The sequence below is a fragment of the Macaca fascicularis genome, chromosome 12 (genome assembly GCF_037993035.2).
Source record: "Macaca fascicularis isolate 582-1 chromosome 12, T2T-MFA8v1.1".
Taxonomy (NCBI): Eukaryota; Metazoa; Chordata; class Mammalia; order Primates; family Cercopithecidae; genus Macaca; species Macaca fascicularis.
The window spans coordinates 91,649,805-91,668,948 of record NC_088386.1 but is presented as its reverse complement, the minus strand read 5'-3'; the positions used below and the strand labels follow the sequence as shown (position 1 = coordinate 91,668,948).

Genomic DNA, 19,144 nt, shown 5'->3' with positions numbered 1-19,144 from the left:
AGCTATGCCTCTTGTACCAGGTAGCCAGGTTGTGAATGCAAAGGAAATTAAAAGTGCTACTCCAGTGAACACATGACCGACAAGAAAGTGAAACAGCCTTATTGCTGATATGGAGGAAATGGTCTGGAAGAAGATCAAACCAGCCATGACATTTCCTTAAGCCAGAACCTAATCCAGAGCAACGCCCTAACTCTCTTCAGTTCTGTGAAGGCTGAGAAAGGTAAGGAAGCTGCAGAAGAAATGTCTGAAGGTAACAGAGGTTGCTTCATGAGGTTTAAGAAAAGAAGCTATCTCCATAATGGAGCAAGGGTTGAAAAATTAACTGTTGGGTTCTGCGTTAGGCTGTTCTTGTGTTGCTATAAAGAGGTATCTGAGACTGGGTGATTTATAAAGAAAAGAGGTTTAATTGGCTCACAGTTGTTCGGGTTTTACAGGAAGTATGGTGCTGGCACCTGCTTGACATCTGGGGAGGCCTTGGGAAGCTTACAATCATGGCAGAAGGCAAAGTGGGATCACATGGTGAGAGCAAGATCAACAAAGAGTGAGAGGGAAGATGCCACACACTTTTAAACACCCAGATCTCGTGAGAACTCACTATTGCGAGGACAGTGCCAAGAGGATGATGCTAAACCATTCATGTGAAACCTGTCCCCATGACCCAGTTACCTCCCAACAGGCCCCACCTCCAACATTGGTGATTACATTTCAACATGAGATTTGGTGGGTATATACAAACTACAGCAGGGACTGTGCTGGTACCTGGGTGTTGGGATCAATTGTTCCCCAAACCTCAGCATCACACAGTATGCCCGTGTAACAAACCTGCACTTATACCCCCTGAATGTAAAATAAAAGTTGAAATTATAGAAAAAATTTTGAAAGGCTATATCTACTATAGTGATTTCTCTGAGGGATCTTGGCAAAGAGAATTGAAAACTTTCTGGAAGAGATTCACTGTTGTAGATGCCGTAAAGAACATTTGTGATTCATACAAGGTGGTAAAAATATCAACATGAGCAGAAGTTTGGAGGAAGTTCAACCCTTATGGATGACTTTGAGTGGCTCAAGACTTCAGTGGAGGAAGTCTGCAGATGTGTTGGAAGACAGAGAACAAGAATGAGAAGTGGAGCCTGAAGATGTGACTGAATTGCTGCCATCTCATGATAAAACTTGAACAGATGAGGAGTTGCTTCTTATGGATGAATAAAAAAAGTGGTTTCTTAAGATGGATTCTACTCCTGGTGAAGATGCTGTGAACACTGAAATGACAACAAAGGATTTAGAATGTTATGTAAGCTTACTTGATAAGGCAGCATCAGAGTTTGAGAGGATTGATTCCAGTTTTGAAAGAAGTTCTAGTTGGGTGCAATGCTTTCGAATATCATTGAATGCTACAGAGAAATCTTTCATGAAGAGAAGAGTCAATTGATTATGTGGCAGATGTCATTGCTGTCTTATTTTTTAAAAATTGTCACAGCTTGGTTAGTTAGAAGCCATTAAGACCCTCCACCAGCAAAAAGATTATGACTCGCAAAAGACAGATGATTGTTAGTATTTTGTGGCAATAAAGTATTTTAAAATTAAAGTGTATACTTTTTTTTTTTTTTTTTTTTGAGACATGGTCTCACTCTGTTGCCCAGGCTGGAGTACAGTGGTGTGATCTTGGCTCACTGCAACCTCTGCCTCTGGGGTTCAAGCGATTCTACTGCCTCAGTCTTCTGAGTAGCTGGTATTACAGGTGTGCACCACCACGCCCAGCTAATTTTTGTATTTTTAGAAGAGACTGGGTTTAACCATGTTGGCCAGGCTTATCTCGAACTCCTGACCTCAAGTGATTCACCTGCCTCAGCCTCCCACAGTGCTGGGATTACAGGTGTGAGCCACCACTCCTGGCTTATTTTTTCATTTGTAATTTTCTTGAGATAAAGTTTCTCTGTTTCCCAGGTTGGAGTGCAGTGGCATGATCACAGTTCAGTGCAGCCTTAACCTCCCAGGCCCAAGTGATCCTCCCACATCAGTTTCCCAAGTAGTTGGGATCATAAGTGCATATCACTATGCCCAGCTAATTTAATTTTTTTTTTTTTTTAAGAGATGCAATCTCCCTATGTTGCTCAGGCTGGTCTTGAACTCCTGGGCTCAAGAAATCCTCCCACCTTGGCCTCCCAAAGTGCTGGGATTACAGGTGTGAGCCACTGTGCCTGGCCCTACATTTTGTTTTAAAGATACAATGCCATTGCCTGCTTAATAGACTACAATATAGCATAAACATAAGTTTTATATGCACTGGAAAACCAAAAATTTGTGTGATGTACTTAATTGCAATATTTGCCTTATGGGGGTGGTCTTGAACCAAACCTGCAATATCTCCATTGTAAGCCTCTATACAACTACTTGTTCTTATGCTCTTTGTTTATTTATGTATTTAAGCCTAATGTTACATTTGTGAGTTGATGGATCAATAGGTAGATGACTAGACATAGACAGATGGAAACTAAGATGGTTAAAACGTGAGTACTTGGTGGAAAGAATATGATATAGGTTTTTTTAATCCCCATAGCAACTAGCATAGACTTCAGATATGGTAGGGGCATAAAAGTTTGATTTTTGGGAACATTGGGAACATTGCAGAATATATATATTTATAGAACATATTTCAATTTGTTATATGGATGGAAATATAGAACACATAATGGGAATATCTCCTTGCTGTATATTTTCTCTAATAATAATTAACATTTAGGAATAAATCTCTTAAATAGTTTGAAGGATTGAACTTATATGATTAAATAACTACTTCAGTTTTATTTTCTTTTATATCATTTAAAAATGCCTGTAAGTGCAGTGGCTCACACCTGTAATTCCAGCACTTTAGGAGGCTGAGAAGAGCAGATCACTTGAGGTCAGGAGTTTGAGACCAGTTCTGGCCAAAGTGGTGAAACCCCGTCTCTACTGAAAATACAAAAGTTAGCCGGGCATGGTGGCGCGTGCTTGTAATCCCAGCTACTCAGGAGGCTGAGGCAAGAGAATTGCTTGAACCCAGGAAGTGGAGGTTGCAGTGAGCTGAGATTGTGCCACTGGACTCCAGCCTGGGTGACAGAGTGAGATTCCATCTCAAAAAATAATAAATAAAATTAAAAAAATTTTAAAAGCCCCAAATTATTTCCCATTCCACACATACACACACAAAAAGTTATGTACCCATTTTTCCATATCCTCTATGGAGAAAACTTTTCTCCTGGGAAAGACAAAAATCATCCTTTATAATTGCAAAGGCAATACAGTCACTCACACATGAAAAATTGAATTAAACTTACTACATACACATAAAATATAAATGTTTAAATATGTTCTGAAAGATGAAGATGGCACAATTCAATATATAAAAGATGATTATTAAAGTCTTAAGAGTTACAGAATACAGTTGATCTTTAACACGGGGGTAAGGGCCACTGAGCCCCTATACCACATGTAAGTTTTGACTTCCCCAAAGCTTAACTATTAATACCCTACTGTTCACTGGAAGCCTTACTGATAACATAAACAGCCAATTGACACGTATTTTATGTGTTATATGTATTATATACTTAATTCTTACAATAAAATAAGCTAGAGAAAAGAAAATTTTATTAAGAAAATCATAAGAAAGAGAAAATGTATTTACTATTCATAAAGTAGAAGTGGATCATCTTAAAGGTCTTCGTCCTTGTAATCTTTCCATGGTGGTAGTGATAGAGGAGGAGGAGGAGGAGGGGAAGAAGGAGGGAAAGAAGGAGGGGGAGCAGCAGGAGGGAAAGAAGGAGGGGGAGCAGCAGGAGGGAAAGGGAGAGGGAGATTGGTCTTGCTGTAGGGGGAGCAGGTGGTAGAAGTGGAAGAAAATCCACATGTAAGTGAATGTGCACAGTTCAAACCTGTGTTATTCAAGGGTTAACTGTAAATGTGTCTTCAAATAAGAACATTAGTGTTTGTGATTTGTAAATGATGTTTACATATTAACAGGGGGTAAAGTTCAAGGGGATTTCTATAGGAAGGTTGGACTATATCCTTAAAATGTTTTAAAAATAAAAATAAAGGAGGAATTTTAAAAATAAATAAAGGGAAAATTTTAATGTATGTCCTGAAATTAGTAAAGAATATTTGAAGATGTTTATGAGAGAGAGCTGGCTGCTGTTTTCATTTGTTCATTGTAAATTATTTGTGGATTCAATAAGATCAAGTATTTGGGGATAAAAATTAGTTACCTTTTGTATTAAAGATTTAAATCTAATTTCAGAATCATTAATTTTTATAATCAAATTGCACTAAACCATAAAACATATGATCTTTATATATTTTAAAACATAATTGCTTGTTTTGTTATTATCATGAGGGATACAGCACATATTTTATTAAAATTAAACCATTATTACCCAAAATGTACAGTTACTATACAAATACTTTCTTTTGACTTTGAAATAATGTAACTGAATATTTTCTTCATTTTCAGAATGGAAATTCTGCCAAAACCTTGGAGGAAATCTTTTTTAGCTGCAAGCAGTTATATTAAGGATCACTTAAATGCAATGAACCCCACAATGCTGGCTGTACTAGATTTGTGGCACAGCAATTTTAAGTGAGTATATGTAGCCTTACAGAGGTTTTTAAAATATAGAGGGAAGTTGTTTTACTATGTCTTAATTATTTCTTTTACTATTTTAACTGCAAAGTAAAACATTACCATTTTAACGTAAGTATTCAAACATGGTTTTAAATAAACAACATAGTATATAGAGCAAAAAGTGAACATTGCTTTTCTAAAATGTTAAAAATTTTAATGTTTTGAGTACATAGTAGATGTATATATTTATAGGGTACACGAGATATTTTGGGAGAGGCATGCAATGAGGAATAATCACACTATGGAAAGTTTGGTGTCCGTCCCCTCAAGCATTTTTCCTTTGTGTTACAAACAATCCAGTTATACTCATTTAGTTATTTTTAAATGTACAATTAAAATATTATTGACTATAGTCCTCCTGTTGTGCTATCAAATACTAGGTCTCATTCATTCTAACTATATATTTTCTTGTACCCATTAACCCAATTCTGCTGTTAATGGACTCCGATGCATTCTTTGCCATGTCAATTGTGTTTTTCAACTCCAGAATTTCTCCTTTATTTGTTTTAATTATTTCGATCTCTTTGTTAAATTTATCTTATAGAATTCTGAATTCCTTTTCTGTGTTATCTTGAATTACTTTGAATTCCAAGGACATTCATTTTGCTTCAGTTTCTGATACTATGAATAATGCATCAGGAAATAACGTTGTACATGTGTTACTATTCACTGGTCCCTCTGTTTACATGGGATAGAGTCACAAAAGTGGGTATCTAGATCATAGCATATTTATGTTTTTATTTTAGTATATTTTGCCGGATTTTTTCCCAGAAATGTTTGATACTTTACATTTTTACCAACAGTAAATGAGAGCTTCTTTCCCTAAAATTCTAACTGTGTATTACACTATTTGTCAATCAATATAAAATGCTATATCATCATTACTTCCATTTTCCTTTGCTAGACTACTAGGGAATTTGAACATCTTTTTATGTATTTGTTAGTTATTTGAATTTTTGAATTCTCTACTTATATCTTTGTCAATGTTTTGTTGGTTCTTCCTCTTTTCTTATCAATTTGATAACCTCTTAGAATAATAGAGGTTTTACTTCTGTGTCTAGTACCTGAAACAAATCAAACAACTGCTAAAACTCAGGTTTATAATTTGTCCGTTGACTGAGTTTATAGTTTCCTTTGACACTTAATTTTTTTCCTGTCATCTTTGAATCTCTTTCTGTACAAGTACAGTGGGTGACTCTGTGGTATGTGCTTATATTTGGTGAGAGGAATCCCAACTCTATTTTTTATACTCTTCTTGTCTATTTTTTAAACATTTACTTTTCCTTATTAGGTTTTAGCCTATTTTATTTAATTCAAAAGAAAGATGGAAAGACAGAAAAATTGTCGATGTTCTGATTGGAATATATTAAGTTTTTATATTAATTTTAGAAAATATACATGTGTCATTAAATTAAGAAGCACTTTGAGGCTGGGTGTTGTGGCCCACGCCTGTACTCCTAGCACATTGGGAAGACGAGGCGGGTGGATCACAAGGTCAGGAGTTCAAGACCAGCCTGCCCAAGATGGTGAAACCTCGTCTCTACTAGAAATACAAAAATTAGCTAGGTGTGGTGGCAGGTGCCTGTAATCCCAGCTACTCGGGAGGCTGAGGCAGGAGAATTGCTTGAACCAGAAGGCAGAGGTCGCAGTGAGCCGAGATCGCTGAGATCACGCCACTGCACTCCAGCTTGGGTGACACAGTGAGACTCCAACTCAAAAAAAAAAAAAAAAAAAAAAGCACTTTTGCTCATATCCTACGTATCTTTCAATATTCAATCTTGTGTATATATGTCAGTAAGAGTTTGTAATTTTTATGTAGATTTTCGGTTTACAGAATTCCCTCTCATTTCTTCTTTATAGCAGAATTTCTTTATAAATTTTGAGTGATTCCCTTTTGGGAGGAAAACTTGGGCATGAAGTTTCACTCCAGTGCCTTTCTAGGAAGCTCTGCGTCCTCCATGTGGGTCAATTATTTGAGTTTATTTTTCCCTCCCCTCTTCATTTTCAGTTGCACACTGTGGAACTCTCTGAACTTACAGACTTGGCTTACTTTGCTGAATGAACCCAGGTCTGCAGAATGTAATGGGATTATACAGGGTTTCTAACACGTATTCTGACCTTCTACATACTTCAGGGGCCTCTGGTGACTTCAGAGAATGGGCTAGGATCCTTAAAACTGGCTTTAGCTTTCAGAATACATACTTCCAGGAAATACATTCTTCCATCTTTCCATTGTACAGTATGGATTTCTTTGTCTGCTTAATTTGACTTATACTAAGTAGGTAGAGTCTACTTCATTGCCCCATGTTTTTTTCATTTCTTTTCTTTTGAATACTGGAGCTCAAATACCTCTTCCAGCTGACAACGCCCATGATCTAATTTTGCTTGCAGTCATGAGGTCATGTGTATCACTTTCACAAATTATGTTTCCATACATTAGTACATTTCATTTTCAAAACACCACCACAAGTTGTTGTTTTCTTTTATATTCATTTTCACAACACACTGAGCTGGACACTGAAGGATGCGACTCCATGACCTACTATTGTCCATAAAATGCTAGACTTAGTCTGTTAGATGATTTCAGGAGGCAAGAGATAAGAAAATGAAAAGGGGGAAGAAAAAGTAACAAAGCTGAAATTTAAAAAACAATAAAAAGTGTATGTGTCCAAAATTAGGCTCCAGGTTGTGGTGACAGAGATGTTAGCAGCAACTGAAGCAAACTTCAAGGCATCCATGATAAAGACAAATGGGAAAGAAGCCTTGCAGTCTGTGGGTGAAAAGAAAGCTCCACAAGCTCCTATGTTGCCCTCGAAAGCCTAGGTTGTTTTTATTCTGTGTGTGAGTATTAAGAGTGGGGGAACAGTCAACAAGGGCTGCCTCTCAGAGTAGTAGGCAGCATTGAATATGAAGGGCATGCTTCCCGTGGCAGTCATTTACCCTGAATCTCAGCAGACCTTGAAAATATATGACATCTCTATGTGTGGCAGTGGGTCGGGGAATGTTAATGCAAAAACTTGTCTGAGTGACTCTAAAACGCATGAGTTTGGAAACTTGATAAGATGCTCTCTAGAAAAGATGTTGAAATTCATGTTACTGGTATTTACACTTACAGAACCCCCTTAATGTCATAGATAGGCTTTGAAATGCAGTCATACCCTACACAACAAGTATTTTTGGTTGTAAAATAGTGCATATATGAAGATCACAAGAGAATGTAGAAATTACAGTGTAATATAAATCATCATAGTTGAATGTGTCTAAGAAAGTTAAAGTGTCTAAGAAAGTTAAGCTCATTTTAAAAGATGAAATGGCTTTTAAAATTTATTATTTGACAAAGACGAATCTAGGTAGGAAAAAAATTACTAGATCAGAACAGTATGATCGATTTACCATACAGCACACAGGATACAAATGAAATAATTTTTAAACATGTTAAAAAGATGCTTAACCTAACTCATAATACAAGAAATGTAAAGAGATTGAAATTGAAACTATACTGAGAAACCATTTTCCCCACAAATTACAAAATTTGATAGCCCATTTTGTTAGTATGGCTTGAAGAAATGGGCTCCCTTTTGAGGGAATCCCAGCCATACCTATCAAAATTACAAATTGCAGGTAACACTTGAATCCAGCAATTTCACTTTTGGATAAGTATTGTACAGATGTACCCGAGAATGCAAGAAGTTATATAGTTATAATGCTATTTATGGTATTTGTTTATAAGAGACTGGAAACAAGCCAGCATCCATTGATAGTCTAGTTAAATAAGTTATACTATACACAATGGAGTATTATGTAGTTATAAAATATGAGTGAGAAAAATCTCGATGTGTTAATATGAAAAAGTCTCCAGGAGAAGATAATTAAGTGAAAAAAGCAAGTGCAGGACACTGCCTATAGTGTGCTACTTTGAAAGTTACAAAAAAGGAGGACTGGCAAAAGCAAAACATGTTCCTAAGAAAGGGAAAATTTTATGGGACAACCAAGAAATGTAGATAGTTCGAGTGAGATTTCTGTGGGAAACTTGGTCTTGGTAAGAAGAGAGAAGATTAGTTTTGAGAACCAGAGAACAAAGGTACAGACTGACTTGATGCTGAGTCCAGAGTATTGGGCCAGGACTATTGAAATTCCTCCTGCCTGAAAATCAGTGACAGAGCCACGGGTCAGGGTGGGTTTCAGCTTGGGGTGAGCATTAAGTGACAGTTGTGAGGGTAGGAGGGATATGTGACCGACAGATGGGTCTACAGAAATTCACTTCTGATTGGATATGGGAAGATTTATAGGAAGAGTTCAGAGACAATCCTGAGTTTCATGGTCTGGGTGATTTGAAGCTATTTGGTTCTACTAATATAAAATTGAAATCAAGAAGTTATTTTGGTGATTAGAAGACTCATCATCATGAAACTTTTAAAGAGACTTGCATTTCCTTCTGCTAACCAAATTGAAGCTAACACATAGTGAGTAGTATCTTTTTTCCTGATCCTTTCTATTGTCTTAAACCAATGATTTAAACTATTGTTCCACTGCTGGGTTATTGTAGGGACCATCCTGAGAAAGCAAGAACAGTGTCTGGTAGTATTTTTCCTGTTTTCTTAACAGTTCATCCTGTTGACCAAATGGGCAATGTTATTTGGAGAGATTTCATGGGGAAATTATTGTACTGTGTAAAAATCTCAAAACATCAAAGATGGTACTCTGTGCCTCGAATTCTGTTTCAAATCGAATACAAAGAAACTAAGGAAAATTGGTGTGGTGGCTCAAAGGCAAGGTGAATTCCAGAGCTTGTGCCCTTGCAACTACTACTTATTCAGTGCTATCTCACACCACAGGCATCTGCATCCTGATTACAGCTGCAATTTTAAAATGTAAAATAATGTTGAAAGCATTAACTAGGAAGCTAAAGAGATCAGATTATGTTTACTATGTACTATTATGCTATATTTTAGACATATTTTATTTAAAACATTACATTGCTCAATTATGCAGAATAACACATTGGTTCTCTAGCAATGGTTATACCTACTTTGTGCCTAATTGTTATCAATGTCATGTATGGAGTATATTATAACTCAGATGAATTTTTGCTTGTGGAAGAAATGTAAGGAAATAGATTTGAAATGTGTTTTGTTTACTAACCAGTATTTTACATTGGTCGTTAAGGAAACATTAAATGTGATTTTTTTTAAGAACACAATGACACAAATGCTAATATTATCTTTCATTTTTGTTAACCTGACAGAGAAAATACTTAGATGAGTAAACCATGTGTATAACAAAGATCTATAACATTGTAGTCAAAAGAGGGTTTGTATTGAAAGTTGTTGACTCCCGTAATCCCTGTATTCTTTAAAAAATCAGATAGGCTCGAAAGGTTCTTGATTAGATGTGAGACTCCTTCACCCCATGGCTACCTGAAATGAGGGCCACTTTCTTTTCAGAGAGGCTGCAATTTTTTTTCAGAGCAGTGGATCCTAGAAGCATTGAGCCCTCCCTCTTTTCCTGTTTAAATTATTACAGTTTAAAAGCAAAAGCAGTTTGAACTATTCTTCATATCCCAGTTATTGCAACTTTCTTCTACTTCACAGTGAAGTTACATATTTTGTTGTGTTCCTATTGAATTTAATTATATGAATTATTTTTAAAATTAGAATATCTCATGTTCTTTAACATTTAATTATATGGAACACAATTTTTTAATGATTAAACCTAGGAATATGATATTTTTAAGAAGGGACCAATTAATAAAATATTAAATACCAAAAAAGTCATTGTTAAATTACTGTTTATTTTATCTCTTGCAGAAAATTACGTTTAGTTGATATCAAAGAATTTCATAATCGCCAGGATGCATTAGAGCTGTCAAGTTTTCAGAACATTATCATGAGACACATGGAATCTGCCAAAGAGACTCTACTTAAAATGTAAAGGTTTGAAATTTCATGTAGGAAAGCATAAGTTTAAAAATATGATGGTGGACTACTGCATTTTAACTGCTTTTAGAAGATCCAATTTTAATATGTTTTAAATCATTTCTACATGATTTAAATATAATATGTTTAATTATCTTAGTCTGTAATATTTGTCCAGATGTTCTACACGGCATAGATTGTGCAGAAACTAAAATGTTCATGACAAATGGTTACTTTTTTCTAAATGTCTGGTTTGTACCTATCCTTTGAGAGGGGTGCTGAATACCATGAGAGAATGGTTACCTACTCATTATTCACCAGATATTTATTTGTCATCTACTGTTAATACATGCTAGGCTCGGTACCTCCTTTCATTTTGTTTTTGGATGAGGAAAGCAGAAGAGTTTAAATAATGATTAGGTGGGGAATGTATATCATTTAAATGAATTTAAAAATGTCACTGGAAGGCAGACCTATCAAATGATAATTGAATATCTCCATGGATTGGATTTTCAGAATGGAATAGCCACATATGATAATTCATAATCTGGCAACCAGATGGTATGCTTTGAAACAACTTAGGAAAATTCTTTCTCTCATGGGTCATTAAGTTATTGTAAACAGGACATTAGAATTAGGTCAAATTTAAGATAGCAGAGAACATAAAACTGCTAGCATAGCTTCATGATTTTTAGAAGTTACTTAGAAAGATATCTTCATAATTTGAGATAAAATATTTCCATTATCTTGCTTTCTTCTCCAATGTGTTAGAATAAAATTCTTTGTCTGATATTACTTGAAAAAAACTTTAGCCCTCTATTTTATATTAGTATTTAGTTACTGTAAAAACAGAGTTAAGAGGTGATAAAATGAAAACCCATAATTAATTACAGAGAAGAAAGTGACCTCTTAAGTACAGGATACAAATAAATTATCTGGATCTGTAACTTCTGGGTTCTACCCTAGGAATACATTACCGCTGTAAATTTTAGTTCAGTGGGTGTCAAATTACAGAGTAGAGTACAAACCTTTGTTGAATTATTTTTTGCTGAGAAATGCAGATTGATTAGCTATATCTCTTGATGCTTCCTGATTGATTCTCAGGGAAGAACTCTCTGACTATACTTTAAGTAGTGAGCCAGAAAGTGTTTATCATGACCAAAAGGCAGAGCATCAGCTCACAGAGGAGAAACAATTAGCAAATGATTAATTATGACTTCTACCCCAAACCCAAATGCCTTTTCGTCATCCTCATCTTCCACTTTTACTCACAGTGTGTGGTTTATCACCCAGACTTCTGGAAACCCGCTTTTCTGTGCTGCTGTGTTTCTCTAGTTCTTCTTCCATTTATCTTTTTCTGGCTTTACTTATTATTATTCCCTACAAGTAGGGTTCCCCAGATCTTTGTTGTTATCTCTCTTCTTTATATTCTCTTAACAATTTCATGATTTCATCTGCCTCAAGATTTTGTATTCTAAGCTTTAGGCCTGTCTTACCAATTTTTAAAATTGATACATAATAATTGCACATATGTATCGGGTACATATATTAATGGAATATTTTGATGCATTCATACAATGCATAATGATTCAATTAGGGTAATTAGCATATCCATCACCTCAAACATTTATCATTTCTTTGTGTTGGGAGCATTCCAAATCTTCTCTTCTAGCTATTTTGGAATATACTATAAATTCTTGTTAACTATAGTCACATTACATTGCTATCAAACACCAGAACTTATTCCTTCTATCAACTGTATTTTTGTGCCTATTAACCAATCTCTCTTTATCCTCCATCCCATCCCTGCCCTTCCTAGCTTCTCTTAACCACCATTCTACTTACAACCTCCATGACATCAATTTTTTTTAGCTTCCACATATGAATAAGAGCATGTGATATTTATCTTTATGTACCTGACTTATTTCAATTAACACGATGTCCTACAGGCTCATCCATGTTGCTGCAAATGACAGGATTATATTAATTTTTATGACTGAATAATATTCCATTGTATATATAAACTACATTTTATATACTATATTTTATATACATTTTGTATTTTATTTACATTTTATATACTATACACAAACACACATACACACGCTATATTTTCTTTATCTATTCACCCACTGATGGGCCCAGGTTGATTCTGTATTTTGGCTATTGCGAATAGTGCTGCAATAAACATGGGAGTGCAGCTATCTCTTTGATATATTGATTTCCTTTCTTTGGGGTATATACCCAGCAGTGGAATTGCTGAATTACATGGTAGTTGTAATTTTAGTTTTTTGAGAACCTCCATAGTGTTGTCTATAGTGGATGCACAAATTTGTGTTCCCAACAGTGTATGAAAATTCCCCTTTTTGCCAGGGATGGTGGCTCACACCTACAATCGCAGCACTTCGGGAGACTGAGGTGGGTGGATCACTTGAGGTTGGGAGTTTGAAACCACCAATCAACATGGTGAAACCCTATCTCTACTAAAAATACAAAAATTAGCAGGGTGTGGTGGCGCACACCTGTAATCCCAGCTACTTGGGAGGCTGAGGTGGAAGAATCGCTTGAACCTGGGAGGCAGAGGTTGCAGTGAGCCAAGATCACACCACTGCACTCAAGCCTGGGTGACTAAGCGAGACTCTGGCTCAAGAAAAAAAGAAAGAGAGAAAGAGAGAGAGAGAGAAAGCAGAGAGGGAGGGATGGACGGAGGGAGGAAGGAAGGAAAGAGTTCTTTCTCTGCATCCTTGCCAGCATCTATTATTTTTTGTACTTTAATAGTAGCCATTTTAACTGGAGTGAGATGATATCTCGGTGTGCTTTTGATTTGCATTTCCTTGATGAATAGGAATGTTGGGCATTCTTCATATACCTGTTGGCTATTTGTACGTTTTATTTTGGGAAATGTTTATTTAGATCAATTTGCCCATTTTTAGTGAGATTATTTGGATTTTTGCTGTTGAGTTGTTTGAGTTCTCTATGTATTCTGGTTATTAATCCTTTGTACAGTGAATAATTCGCAGACATTTTTTTCCCATTCTGTAGGTTGTCTCTTTACTCTGTCTAGATAGTTTCCTTTGCTATGCAAAGCTTTTTATCTTGATGTTATCCTGTTTGTTAATTTTTGCCTTTCTTGCCTGTGCTTTTAGGTATTCCTCAACACGTCTTTGCTCAGACCCAATGTAACACTGAATATCTTTAGTTGAATGTCATGGATCTCAGCATGTCCCTAGCAATGCTTATTCTCCTTCCAAATCTGCTACTCTTCCTGTTGTGAACCATTATGAGGCCAAGTTGAAAACCTTGGGACTTTTTTGTTCTCTTTTGAAATTTCATGTAGGAAAGCATGAAATTTTAGCTCTGCTTCCAGGGATACCCAATGTATTGCTATTCCTTTTTATTGAGAAATAATTCATTTACCATAAAATTCACTACTTTAATGTGTACAGTTCAGTAGCTGATAATATACTTGCGAGGTTGTGCAACCATCACCCCTAATTCCAGAACATTTTCATTTTCACCATGCAATATAGTTTGGATGCTTGTCCCCTCCAAATCCCATATTGAAACGTAATCCCCAGTGTTGGAGGTGTGGCCTGGTGGGAGGTGTTTTGGTCATAGGGGCAGATCACTCATGAATATCTTGGTTCTGTCCTCGTGATAGTAAGTGAGTTCTTGCTCTGAGTTCACACAAGATCTGGTTGTTTAAAATGTGTGGCACCTTCCTCCTTGCTCTCTTGCACTGGCTCTGGCCATGTGACATGACTGCTCCCCCTTCACCTTCCGCCGTAATTATAATGTTCCTGAGGACTTCACTGGAATCAGATGCTAGAACCATGCTGGTGCAGCCTGTAGAATCATGAGCCAGTTAAACCTCTTTTCTTTATAAATTACCCAGTCTCAGATATTTCTTTATAGCAACACAAGAATGACTTAATGCTCCCTAGAAAGAAACTCTGTACCTGTTAGCAGTCATTTCCCATTCTTCCACGCAAAGGTGCCTGGTAACTATACTAATATATTTTTTGTCCCTGTGAATTTCCCTACTCTGGACATTTCATCTCAGTATGAAATGGTCATTTTGCCTGGCTTCTTACAGGAAGCATAATGTTTTCAAAGTTCATATATGTATTCATATATGGTCATTTATGCCTGGCTTCTTACAGGAAGCATAACGTTTTCAAAGTTCATTCATATTATAGCATGTATCAGTATGTCATGTCTTCTCATGGCCAAATGATATTTCATTGTATAGATATAAGACATTTTATTTATCCAGTCATCAGGTGATGGACATTTGGGTTGTTTCCACTTTTTGGCTGTTTTTGCTATGAACAACTTATTTTGTATAAATACATTTTTAAGTTCTCTTGACTGTATACCTAGGAGTGAAATTGCTAGGTTATATGGTAATTCTAACTTTTTGAGGAACACTTGCACTGTTTTCCAAAGTGACTATAAGATTTCACATTCCTAATAATTTATGAGGGTTCCAATTGCTACACATACTCTCCAACACTTGTTATTGTCTATCTCTCTGCTTGTAGCCACCCTCATGGTTATGAAGTTGTATCTCACTGTGATTTTGACTTGCATTTCCCTAATGACCAATAATGTTGAGTATCTGTTTATGGGCTTATTGTCTATTTGTCGTTTTTGGAAAATGTCTATTCAAACCCTTTGCTCATTTTGTACTGGGTTGTCTGATTTTTATTATTGACATGTAAAATATCTGATATTTTGTTGTTGAGGTTTAAGAGTTCTTTGTATATTCTGGATACTAGATTCTTATCAATTATATGATTTGCAAATATTTCTATTGATAGTGTCCTTTGAAGCACAAATATTTTTGATTTTGATGAATTCTGATTTATGTTTTTTCTTTGGTTGCTTGTGCCTTTTGGTATCTGTATTAATCTGTTCTCACACTGTTAATAAAGACATACCTGAGACTGGGTAATTTATAAAGGAAAGAGGTTAAATTGGCTCACAGTTCCACATGGCTGGGGAGGCCTCACAATCATGGTGGAAGGTGAACAAGGAGCAAAGCCCTGTCCTACATGGCGACAGGCAAGAGGGCATGTGTAGGGGAACTCCCATTTTTAAAACCATCAAATCTCACGAGACTTATTCACAACCACAAGAAGAGTATGGGAGAAACTGCCCCCATGATTCAGTTATCTCCACTGGCCTCAGCTTTGACACATGGAGATTATTACAATTCAAGGTGAGATTTGGGTGGAGACACAGCTAAACCATATCAGTATCATATCCAAAGCCACCAAGATTTACCTGTTTACCTGTGTGGTAAACAGAACTAATCGTTCTATAGTTTTAGCTCCTACAGTTAGGCCTTTTTGACCTTTACAAACCAAATTCATTTTAACTTACACGTGGTCTGAGATAGGAGCCCAAATTCATTATTTTGCATATGGATACCTGGTAGTCTGAGCACCATTTTGCAAGACTCTTCTCATTGAGTTGTCTTAGCACCTTTGCTGAAAATCATTTGAGCATATATGTGAGGATTTATTTCTGGGCTCTCTATTCTGTTTCATTGGCCTATTTGTCTTTATGCCAGTACCAAACCGTTTTGTAGTAAGTTTTGAGATAAGGAAGTCTGGGTCCTCCAATTTCGTTCTTATTTTTCTGAGTTGAAAAATTGTTGTTGTTCTGAGTCCTTTGTATTTTATATGCATTTTAGTATCAACTTGTCCATTTTTTAAAAAATGCCATTGGCATTTTAATAGGGAATGCATTAAATCTGTGCATTAATTTTGGGAGTATTGACATCTGAATAATGTTAAGTCTTTCAATTCATGAACACAGGATGTCTTTCCATTTATTTAGTTCTCTCAAAATACCAAATGTAAATACAAAAATGTATTTACATTTTTTGGTTTAATTTTTTTCTAAGTATTTTATTCTTCTTGATGCTATGTAAATGGAATGGTCGTCTCAATTTCATCTTCAGATTATTTATTGCTGATGTGTAGAAATACAACTGAATTTTACATATAGATCTTGTATTCTACAACCTTACTAAACTTATTTATTAGCTTTAATGGTTTTTGTGTGTGGATTCTTTATGGCTTTCTATATATAAGATCATATCATCTGCAATTAGAGACAGTTTACTTCTTCCTTTCCTATCTGGTTATTTTTTTTTTTCCTTTTCTTAGCTAATTCCCCTGGTTAGACCCTCCAGTGCAATGCTGAATAGAAGCAGCAAGAGCAGACATGTTTTTTTTTATCATGCAGTATTAGATTTTATAAATGCTTTTTGAATCTATTGAGATAATCATGGGATTTTCCCTTTCATTCTATTAATATGGTATATTACATTGGTTTTCATGTATTGAACCAACCTCGAATTCCTGAGGTAGATTCTACCTGCTCATGGAATGGAGATAATCCTGTTGTTGTTGTTTTTTTTTTCTGGAGACAGGGCCTTGCTCTGTCACCCAGGCAGGAGTGCAGTGGTGCGATCCTGGCTCACTGCAGCCTCTGCTTCCCGGGTTCAAGTGTTTTTCATGCTTTAGCCTCCGGAGTAGCTGGGACTACAGGCATGTGCCCAGCTAATTTTATTCATTTTTGTAGAGACAAGGTCTCACTGTGTTGCCCAGACTGGTCTCAAACTCCTGGACTCAAGCAATCCTCCTGACTCAGCCTCCCAAAGTGTTGGGATTATAGGCATGAGCCATCACATGTGATCATATAATCCTTTTTATGTGCTTCTGGACTTGGATTTCTAGTATTTTGTTGAGGATTTTTATGTTTTTATTCATAAGAGATATTGGTCTGTAGTTTTTGTGTACATGTGTGTTATGTCTTTGTAGTTGGTATTATAGTAATACTCACCTTATAGAATGAGTAAGAAGGTGTTCTTTTCTCTTTTCCTTTTTGGTTTGTGAATTCTTTACAAACCAAACATTTGGTTTGGTGTTAATTTTTTAAATGCTTGTTAGAACTACCAGTGAAGCCATCTAGTCCTGGCCTTTTTTTCCTGCAAAGTTTGTAAATTATTAATATTAATTTGATCTCTTTTACTTGCTACAGGTTTATTGATATTTTCTATTTCTTTTTAAGCCAGATTTAGTAGTGTTTGTCTTTGTAGAATTTGTCCATTTTTTTCTAGGTTATCAAATTTGTTGGGAAACAATTGTGTATTATATTCCCTTTTAATTCTTTGTATTTCTGTAATGTAAGTATTAATGTCTCCTCTTTTATTCCTGATTTTAACAATTTGAGTCTTTGCTCTTTTTTCTTGATTAGTTTAGCTATAAGTTCATGAGTTTTGTTGATCTTTTTAAACAACCAACTTTAGGTTTGTTGATTTTTCTCTATTTTTCTATTCAGTATTTTTTTGTTTGGACTCACCTCTTTATTTCCTCCCTTTTCCTTCTTCTTGTTTTGAGTTTAGTTTTCTCTTCTTTTTATATTTTCTTTTTTTTTTTTTTTCTGAGATGGAGTCTTGCCCTGTCACCCAGGCTGGAGTGCAGTGGCGGGATCTCTGCTCACTGCAAGCTCTGCCTCCAGGGTTCACGCCATTTTCCCATCTCAGCCTCCTGAGTAGCTGGGACTACAGATGCCTGCCACCATGCCCAACTAATTTTGTTTTTGTATTTTTAGTAGAGATGGGGTTTCAGTGTGTTAGCCAGGATGGTCTTGATCTCCTGACCTTGTGATCCACCTGCCTTGGCCTCCCAAAGTGCTGGGATTACAGGTGTGAGCCACCGCGCCCAGCCCTTTATTTATTTATTTATTTATTTATTTATTTTTTATTTTGGCACAAGGCCTCATGCTGTTTCCCAGGCAGGAGTGCTGTGGCATGAACATGGCTCACTGCATCCTTGACCTTCTGGGCCCAAACCATCCTTCCACCTCAGCCTCCTGTGTAGCTGGGAACACAGGCGCATGTCACCATGCCTAGCTAAATATTTGTGTGTGTGTGTGTGTGTGTGTGTGTGTGTGTGTGTGTGTGTAGAGACAGGACAGACCCTTATCATGTTGTCCAGGCTGTTCTTGAACTCCTGGACTCAAGAGATCCTCCCACCTTAGCCTCCCAAAGTGCTGGGATTACAGGCATGAGCCACCATGCCCAGCCTTCCCTTGTTTTTGATGTAGGTGTTTACAGCTAAAAATTTCCCTCTAATCACTGATTTTGCTGCATTCCCTGAGTTATGGTATGGAATTCCCTGCATTCCATTCATCTTGTTTTCTAATTTCCCTTATGATTTCTTCTTTGAGTCATTGACTATTTAGAAATGTGTTGTTTACTTTAGACATATTTGTGAATTTCTAAGTGTCCTTCTGTTATTGATTAATGATTTTGTACCTTTTACATTTGTGGAGACTTATTTTATGACCATCAACTATTTTTTATCTACTCTCAGAAGCAACTTGCATGTGCATCCCTTCCTCTTAATCCCCAGGACTACTACCCTTGGCTGGCCCTCTTAACCTTCCATATAGCCTATTGCAAAATCTGAATAACTGCCATATTACTTTGTCTCTGGTATCTTTCTTTTTCAAGCCTGGCCTGTAAACCATTGCCGGATGAGTCTTAAAATATTCC

General features: G+C 36.2%; 1 protein-coding gene across 1 annotated transcript in view; it reads left to right on the top strand.

The window, feature by feature from the left end:
* DNAH7 (dynein axonemal heavy chain 7) overlaps window positions 1-19,144 on the top strand; it is a 340,485-nt gene that overhangs the window by 42,029 nt on the left and 279,312 nt on the right. The window contains exons 9-10 of the mRNA XM_005573795.5: window positions 4,484-4,609; window positions 10,462-10,581. Of these exons, the coding sequence (XP_005573852.2) occupies window positions 4,484-4,609; window positions 10,462-10,581 (246 nt within the window). The remainder of the gene's footprint in view (window positions 1-4,483; window positions 4,610-10,461; window positions 10,582-19,144) is intronic.